The following is a 9328-nucleotide window of genomic DNA, read 5'->3' on the forward strand; positions in this document are numbered from 1 at the left end:
TTGCAAGTTCTCTATTGCTTGCGTATGCTGGGAAACTTGATCAGTCAATTTTTGTATCGAAGAAGTCGCTTTGTCTATTTTCAGAGACTGGTCATCCACCTTCTGGTTTAAGCTTGATAACTGCTCCAATATTTGTTTTAATAGTGTGTCTGACCCACCTGCTGCCATATCTTCCTCAGTGGGCTTCTCTGTTATTTCAGCTTGCTCCCTCTGTGTCACCAGTACAGCTGGAACCGACGATCGACGTCCTTGGGTCAGTGTTGTTTGTACAAATTGTACTGGTTTTCTTTCCTTTTCTTTTTCTTTTTCCTTGGCCTCTTTAGTTTCCTTAGCTTTAGATGCTCTTGTTCTCCCTGCACCACTCATTACACATCTGTCAGTGTTCAAGGTCAAATTGTCTATTGTTCCATGGGAAAGACAGAACCAGTTATAAACAATCAGTAGAATGAAAGCCAAAACAAAGATCAGTTCCCAGGATTTTATAATCCGAAAGCCCTGTAGGGGGAGTGCCACCAAGTTTCAAAGACAAAGAAGGAAGTATTCCGCCATTAAAGTTCCAAGTTGTTTCTGCTCAGTAAATCCAATAATCCAACAGTCCCTTCACCGGCCAAAAAATTCCCCAAAGCACCTCTTAAAGTTCAGCAAAGTTCCATCAACGGTGCTTGCAACAAAGTCTCATACAGTCTTTTCTGCTCAAATGTATCAGTTGCACTCCAAAAAAGTTTTTGCAACTGTTTCCGCAGTTATCGCAACCTCTCTCCCCGGCAGTCCGACGTCTGACTCTTTAGAAGTACAAACCAAAAGAGGCAGGAAATAGGAGGAAAGTCCACATTTACAGCTTAATTTAGTCAATATCCATTCCTTCCTTCCGTAAAATAAAGAATAGATCTAGTAGCGCAAGAAAGTTAAAACTTCCCAAAGTCCCGTTTCAAGCGCTTCCGCTTCTTAAGACTTTGCTTTGATCTTGTCAGCAATGTCGGGAGACGGACTTCCCTTTTCTCATCTCCCGATTTCAGCCAAATCCAACAAATTCTTTACCAAATTTAAATCCCTTTACTCACGGGTATGTTGCTTGCAGTTTAGTGTTGGTTTTAGGAAGAAAGGTCAGCGCTCATCTGCAACAGCCGCGCGGCTTCACTTCCGCGGAAAGAGCGATGAACTCACAGCACCGCTACCCCTCCTTCACTCCGGGTCTCCTTACGGGGTCCCTTCTGTGTTTTCAGGGCAGCTTCTGGTGCCCGCCGAGTCCCACGGCCACGGGCTCACTCTACCCGTGGTTTATCTTAATGGGTCGTCGCTATGCCGCAGCGAACGACCCTTTTCCGCGGAGCCCCTCTTCAGAGAACGAAGAGGACCGCCATTACAGTTTCGCGCCGCCTCCGGAAGTCCTGAGAGAGAGGCACTTTCACCCTGCCTTCATGTGCAGGATGAACAATTCTTCTTTCTGATATAGGGCTCATCCCCTTTGTTAATGGGGACTGCCAGGCTCACAACAGACACCATTCATTGTAGCCTCAACACGCATGTGTAATGCAAGAGGCATGTTATATGCATTTCTAGACATTTTTCAAAATCTATGTGCACATGGTTAGCAGGTCATTTTCTTGAAACTGGGAGGAGGGTATGCTGTCAGGTTCTCAAATTTCATTGAGTCTCCCATTCCTTGTTTATTCTTTACAGAAACCACTCTTCACTCAAAACACTCCTACCATACAAATCTAGCCTCCTGCAAAGAACCCCCAGAATGCAGTTTGGCATGAGTGCTAAGAATTATCTGATAAGAGAACTCCCCTTAGCTCCCTTCATAGGATTTATAGCTCACAGGGTTCCTAGGAAGAGGAAATGACTACTAAACCAGCTATAAGTCTCTGGTGCAGGTGTCTGTCCACAGAGGATCATGCTGAGCTCTTTTGGAAGACTGGGGTCAGCTAGCTACAACCTCCTTCCATCCCTCAATGTTCTCCTAATTACCAGAAGCTATCAGTTGCCAAGGGGAGCTGAATGCAGAAATATGACCTTGGAGAAGGGAAAGGATCAGTTCTTCACACAGTACCATATAAATTTGCAGGGGTGTTTCCTGTTAACAGCACAGTGGGAACAAGGACTTGCCTTAGCTGATGGGGGGGGGACGACGACTAATTCCTGCCTTCTAAAATATACCCTTTAATCTAAAACTTTCCACTGCAATTAACCTCTCACTTCAGAGAGCAATTAGAAGAGCAGTCCTTCTGGCTAGAAGGTCTCCCAACCCTCCCACAATGGGAACACATCAAAATCAGAAGAACAACTAGACTTTGACGGGCTGCAAAGAAGCCATTAAGACCATAATCTGGTCTTTTGAGGGTGGCAGGAATAGAGAAGACATTTTTTAAAACTACCCAGAAATGGGAAAAGTGATCCATCCTTAGGCAACCAATGGATATACCAAAGAAAGACTCCTAAGCAGGTAGAATCTTTTGATCACCAACTGATGGAGATATCTTTGTTGTGAACTTCATTATTCCACCCCACCCCAAATTAAAAGCCTAAACTCTGCACCAAGAGAACTGGAACATTAATTGTACATTAATATAATAGAAAATAGATGCATGCTGACATAAATTAATCTGTCAAACATGATACTGAGCTGTGCCAGTTTTCACAGTTTCCACAGTAATGCCTGCGCCAGCCTTTCCCAACCTGGTGCTCTAGATATCTTGGACTGCAATGCCCATCAATCTTAACAACCAGGCTGATGGGAGTTTGAGAGTCCATACTACCATGTTGGAAGAGGTTGATTAGAGGAAGATGCTCTCCAGGGACTCAGGCAGAAGTCTTCCCCAGTCATTTGCTACCTGAACCTACTGGCTGGAGATGCCGGGATTGAAACTGCGACTTCTACTGCTGCGCTATGGCCCCTTCCTTAAAGGAACAGAAGGACAATGGGAGAAGAATGCAACTGGAGACCATGACAGAAATCAGAGAGACAGGCAAGAGACTCTGCCTCTTGTACAATGGAGCTTTCCATTGACGTACACTGGACAATGTGAAACTTATCTTCACAACCACGAGGGATAGCAACCTGCTTTTTAAAAATAGAAAGAGACAGGCGCATGCACAACTGAGATTCTCAGGTCAAAATCCACAACAGGTATCAAATAATCACGCAGAACACATACCGGTTTCTATTAAAACTTCCACAACACCATATAGCTGTGTCCCACCATTCACATCCATATGGAATGGAGTCTGAATTTTCTGAAAACAGTAACAACAGTCGCCCCATCTTTACTTTCTTTTACAGTGGTGCCTCGGGTTACATACACTTCAGGTTACATACTCTTCAGGTTACAGACTCCGCTAACCCAGAAATAGTACCTTGGGTTAAGAACTTTGCTTTAGGATGAGAACAGAAATCGTGCTCCGGCGGCGCAGCAGCAGCAGGAGGCCCCATTAGCTAAAGTGGTGCTTCAGGTTAAGTACAGTTTCAGGTTAAGAACGGACCTCCGGAACGAATTAAGTACTTAACCTGAGGTACCACTGTATATATTTAAATTCTTGTTGCCTGTTAGATTTTGTTGGATGCTGTTATCTCTTGCCTGGTAGGAAAGGGCAAAAAGAGGAAACCAGCTCACCATACACTGTCAAACACAATTGACAGTATCTCTGCTTAATTATCTTTTATAGAACTCTAAGAATCCATTCCACATACACACAGGTATGTGCACACACCACACCTGCCTCCCATCCAATACTCATGAAGCAACCTGTAAAATCAGCAGAGTTCTTGTTCAGCACAGTGAGCAAGAGAACCATTTGCTGCAGAGGTTGATTACGCTCCTGCTCTGCACTTACTGCTTCTGCTTTGGTGGGGTCCAATTCGTTGTGCCGTAGAGGATGCAGAGATACCACCACCCCTTTCAGAGTTAGCCGAGCACCTCCTAGGTAATCCCTAAATCACAACCATTCATTACGACAAGGCTTTGGCACGTAACATGTAATGGGGGCGGGGGGAGAAAATATACAGGAAGCAGAACGTTCTTGCATTTGAAAATTCGTCAACAGCTAGCCCAGGGATTTTGCTTCTTGAAGGGCTTCACAACCTGCACCACTACAGCGGTAGTTCCAAGCCATCCTCAGGACTGAGATCCACCCTAAATGTTACCCCCTTCAGCATCTGGCTTGTTGACCACATAGTGGGAAAAGCCACTGGAGAAAGCGTCCTTACCAGCCTCCGCAGACACCCATTAGTGATAATATCATTTTTGTCACATTCCACCATAAGGGAGATATTGAGGTTGTGAATCCCATCACACACACACACACACACACACACACACACACACTTTGAGGAGCTGCTGCAGCAGCACATACCTGGGCTCACCCCTCCTCACCTAAGTGAACTGTTCCATTTTTGAGTACATACTCATTGGCTGCCATCACCTACCCATCACCGTGGCAACAAAGCTAAGCAGTCCAGAATCTCCTTTCCAGAGAAATTCCACGTTTCTCTCGCAGGGTACACCCACCAGTGGTCTTGAGGGCCCACTCAGCCCAGACATATATCTTTGGAGTGAAATCTACAGAGGCGACTCTACAGAGCAGGTATAGGGAACCTGATGCCCTCTAGGTGTTGTTTGACTCCAGGACCCCATCAGCCGGACCGGCACACCCAATGGGCCAAGGATGATGGGAGGTAGAGCCAGGCAAAATCTAGAGGGCCACATGTTCCTCAGCCTTGCTATAGAAGAAGTTGAGCAGAGGCCCATACAGATCTGTGGCTGCTCCATGCCAATTTTTCATTCTGGAGCTCCTTGCTGGGAAGAAACCAGCCTAGCATTCCCATCGTCACATCCCAAGGCAAATTTATTGGTGCCAACATCTTCCAAGCCAGTAATGAAACACCTTCGGTCCTCAAGCCCATCTCCCATGTTCCACAGTCAAACCTCCACCCTCACCCATCCCTTCCATTCAGAGAGAGGCTGGGCCTCTTAGGCCACTGTACTTACTGGGCAATTCACCCTTGGCCAGTTCGACGCTGAGCAGCTCCTTATGGCTAAGGCTCCAGCCAGGTCCAGGGTGGGTGGGAGTGGATGCCGGGCTCTTGGTGAAGATGCCGCTGATGAACTTGAGCATTTTACGGTCCCGGGTAGAGGCCCGACCACCCTCCCGGCCTCTCTTCAGCCCCACAGCTGCCTCTGAGGAGCAGGAGCCAGAAGAGGCCAGACTGCCCGGGCCATGGTTGAGGTCACTGTTGTCCAGAGTCTTGCTTTTGTTCTTGTGAGGGGATAGTTTTGCCCGGGATCCCCCTCTGGGGACCGTCTCCCCACTGCCCTTGACAGCTACCTTCATGCGTCCCTTGACTTCGCTCTCGGGCCACGACAGGCGGTTGGGGGTGGCCCCCTTGTGGCCCCCTTTGCCAGCCTTTGGCTCGGCACCCACCTTGGCCCCGCTGGTGGTCACTGTCTTGAAAGGCTTATTGGTGGCCAGGCGAAGGCGGCGGTTCCCAGCGGCCGGGTGAGGAGAGGAGGCTCCCGAGTGTGAGAAAGAAGATCCACCCACCCGGCCCACACTCATTTCCAGGGTCCCAGGCTCCGGGCCACCCCAGCTGGCGTGGCTCACCAACATTCGGCGCCCTGGCGCTGCAGCACTGGAGGAGCAACTGGCAGTGGTGGGCGTTGGAACTGGCGACTCGTCCCCAGGCACCCCCAAGGTCTCCTTCAGCCCAGCCTTGGGGGGGATTGGAATCACCTCTGGCTTGGGGGGAATGGGGGGAACGACGGGGACCAAAATGGCTTTGGGTTTCGGAGCCACAGCTGGAGCTGCAGAAACCACAGTTACTTCAGGCTTGGCAGTTGCAGCTGAAGGAATGGCAGCCTCAACCTTAGGAGCGGTGGGCGAAAAGAGAACAGCTGGAGGCAGCTCAGGTTTGGGGGGGACAGTCGGGGCTATAGAAGGAACAGACGGCTCAGGTTTGGGAGCCAGAGGTGGGGCGACAAAGGGCACAGCCAGTTCAGGTTTGGGGGCCAAAGGCGGGGCTACAAAGGGCACAGCTGGTTCAGATTTGGAGAGCGCAGCTGTCGCCGGCTTGGGGGGCACTGGAAGCTCAGGTTTGGGGGGCACCGCCGGAGCACCCAAAAACCCCAGCCCTTCGGGCTTTGGCGCAAGGGGTCTTCCTTCTGGGCTCATGGCGGCTTTGGCCTTGGGGTCCCACGGGCTCCCTCGGCCCGCGCTGCCCCTGGGCGGTGTCCACACGGAGCCCGGCCGCCCTGTGCCATCTGGGGACGGGGACGAGCTGGGCGTCCCGGGGCTGCTGGGCGAGAGCTGCAGCAGGTAGTCGGACGTGCTGGCGCTGCTGGTGCTGATCCAGAGCGCATCCTGCCGGTGGAAGATGCGCTCCTGCCTCTTGAGCTTGGCGGCCGCCGCTTCCTCGGCTTCCTTGCGGTCCTTCAGCCCGGAGGGATCCGCCGCGCAGGGCGACGAGACTCGCGCGGGGCCGCCGTCCCTGCCGTCGGGCACGACGCCCCCATCGCCGGCGCCCGCCTTGTCGTCGCCTTCTTGCTGCTGCACCGACTCGAGCTTGACCAGGGTCAGCGAGATCAGGTAGGTGGTCCGGCGCTGCAGGGTCGCCCCTCTGCTCATGAGTCTCTGCGGGAACCGCCGGCGGCGGCCACGCCGCTAACCAACATGGGCCACACGCTCCTGCTGCTGCTGTTGCTGCCGCCGCCGCCCCCTTTGGATGGCACCGGTTGCCCGCCGCCGCCGCCGCGGACCCCTAGCGCCCCCGCGCACAAAGGGCAGCTCGACTGGGCATCTCCCAAGCACGGCGATCCCGGGGAGCCCTTACCTGCTCCTCCGCAGCGCAGCGGCGGGCGGACAGGCGCGCATCTTCCGCCCAAGGAGGAGGAAGAAGAAGGGGCGGCGGAGGGGGGCTGGTCCTGGGTCGCTCAGCGGAGGCGATCGCCCAAGCCGAGGCGGGCTGCGCGCTTCTCCCGAGCAGGCTGCGCAAGGCAGGGCGGCACGAGGAGACGGGTGGCTGTTCCCATGCAGACGAGCCGGAGCGCGGGCGGGTTCAGAGGCGGGCGGGGGGGGGCGCGAATCGGCGAGCGGATCCCCCTTCGCGGTCTTGCCGCAACCTCGGCCGCCCCTCGGCGCGGACCTCACGGCTCGGGCAAGGCGCCAGTAGCTCTGCTGCTCCCCCGCCGGGTCTTGGCGCTCGCAGCCCGCCTCCAAGGGCGCATCTCCGCCTTCCCGCCGCTGCCACCGGGTCCTGGCTGGAAATCCGCGCTCGCGTACCAGGAGGCCGCCTCTTCCCGCTCCCCCACCCGCTCCGCTGCGCCAATGCCCTCCTCCGAGCCTTCCTCCTTCTTCGCCGCCGCTGCCACCCCCCCTCCGCCGCCTTCCTTCTGGCTTCTACTAATGCCTCTTTGGCGAGGTTATGGGCGCGCGTTTGGCGAGGTGCTCTTGCGCCTGCCTGGGCGACAGCAGCGGCTGGTGGCGAGCCGGAATGCGGAGATCAAGGTGCTGGTGGGCGGGTGGGATCGTGGAAATCAAAAAAGCAGAGCTATGGCAGCAGCGGCGGCGGCGACGCCAAACCCCTTCGCCGACGGTTTCCGAAGGAGGGGAAAAGAGGAAGAAGCTACGGCCATTTGCTGTAGCCTACGGAGTTATAGGTGGGGGGAGAATGAGAGAGAGGAGAATTAAAACGGGGTGGGGAAGGCAGATCCTGAGAATTCTCACATTGGGAATGCACAAGCCAAGAAGTGAAGGATTTCTGCAGGGGCACGTGGAAATCCCGGACTGGATCGCATGGAATCTAGCCCCGCGCACGCGCGCGCACAAGACCTGAGAGATTGCCTGGCTCAGGGATTCATCAGGCACCCTTCCGGCGCTGGCGCAAGGGGGGGATAAAACAGCCGCCGCCGCCGCCACCCGCAGATGTTACATGTCGTGGGACTAAAATTAGCCCGCGCTGATTGGCTTCCTTAGTCTGCCCCAACGGACAAGGTCATCTGGCGACCCAGCTGGGAAGGCGCAACATCTGGAGGCTTAGGGGGATGATGCGGCTAATGTGCTCAAATCCCCACCTGCTGTGGGATAAGCATCCAGGTAATTCGAGAAGGGAAACGATGTTAAGGTGAGGCTGCAGGTGGAGTTACAGGTGGCTGCAATTGTCTTAACAAGCCTGCCTTTCTGGCCCGGCCACCACCCACCTGCACCTCCATCAACTGCTCCTCCCATTCATTTCCACAGAGGACATGCCTATGACTTAATCAAGCAGGAGTGACTGCTGCACGGTTTCGGTCATATGTTTCTAGGTTGTTGTTGTTTATTTAAAAAAGCACATCAATTATTATTATTAAATTTACATTTGTTGTGTGTGTGTGTGTGTAGTCTCAAAGCAACTTAACAAAATACAGATAAAAATTTTAAAAAATGGCAAAATATGTAAATACAAAATTCTTTAAAACGCTCATCCAACAGCACAATAAGGAGGACAAGTCCTATCCCACCCCACTAAAACATGAGCACCACAGCAGAGGCTGATTTAACTATTAAAAGCCTGGGTAAATAGCAATGTCTTAGTCTGGTGCCTAAAAAACAGACCATGATGGCACCAGGCACATTTCCCAAGGGAAAGCATTCCACAAATTGGGGTGGGGGCACCACCGAGAAGGACAGTTCTCATGTGGCCACCCTTCCCATCTTCCTCAGCTGAGATACAAGGAGAAGGGCTTTGATGAAGGTGGTTCGTGCGGGGAGAGGCAGTCCTTGAGGTTCATATATTCAACCCTAAGGTTAGGAATGGCACAGAGCACAGAGAATCTCTGCCCAGTAAGTATGAAATCAAAGATGGGTGGCAAATTGTGCCTCTCCAGGTATTGTGCAGCTAAAGCTCCCATCATCCCAAGATGATGAGCCACTGGTGTTGCCCATCAGATCTAAGGGCTGCTTGTTATTCGTGTCCATTGGATGATGAAACTATGGCACTGGGTTATTTTTAGCATGGCAGCCAGCTTTGGGAATGTGCTGGCAAATCTTTTTAACATGTAGCAAGATCACAGCTCCCTATGTCCTAAAAGGGTGTTGAGATGCTAATTGACCTAGAACATATTTGAGACATAATCTCAACACGCATGGGGGAAGTTGCAAAACTGACCACTTTTGCCAAAATTGGCATGAACATCATCGTGCCCGAACGGGTCAAGTGAATTAGTGTGGTACAGTACAGGGACAAATGTGAAGGCAGAATCAAACTGTGGTTGGCAGTAGAGATGAAGGAGGTCAGGTTATGTGACAGCAAGTACCGCAGACCTGGTAATTCTATGGCAATTGAAGAAAGTGTTTG

General features: G+C 52.3%; 1 protein-coding gene across 2 annotated transcripts in view; it reads right to left on the reverse strand.

Moving 5' to 3' along the window:
* The window catches only part of LOC310698967 (arf-GAP with GTPase, ANK repeat and PH domain-containing protein 1-like), a 77741-nt gene extending 70397 nt beyond the window's left edge, over window positions 1–7344 (reverse strand). For both annotated transcript variants that reach the window (XM_083520543.1, XM_083520542.1), the window contains exon 1: window positions 4989–7344. In XM_083520543.1, coding sequence (XP_083376669.1) covers window positions 4989–6621 — 1633 coding nt within the window. In that variant the 5' untranslated portion in view covers window positions 6622–7344. The remainder of the gene's footprint in view (window positions 1–4988) is intronic.
* Window positions 7345–9328: the final 1984 nt, after the last annotated feature.

The sequence above is a fragment of the Podarcis liolepis genome (assembly GCF_965112155.1).
Source record: "Podarcis liolepis genome assembly, contig: HAP1_SCAFFOLD_22, whole genome shotgun sequence".
Taxonomy (NCBI): Eukaryota; Metazoa; Chordata; class Lepidosauria; order Squamata; family Lacertidae; genus Podarcis; species Podarcis liolepis.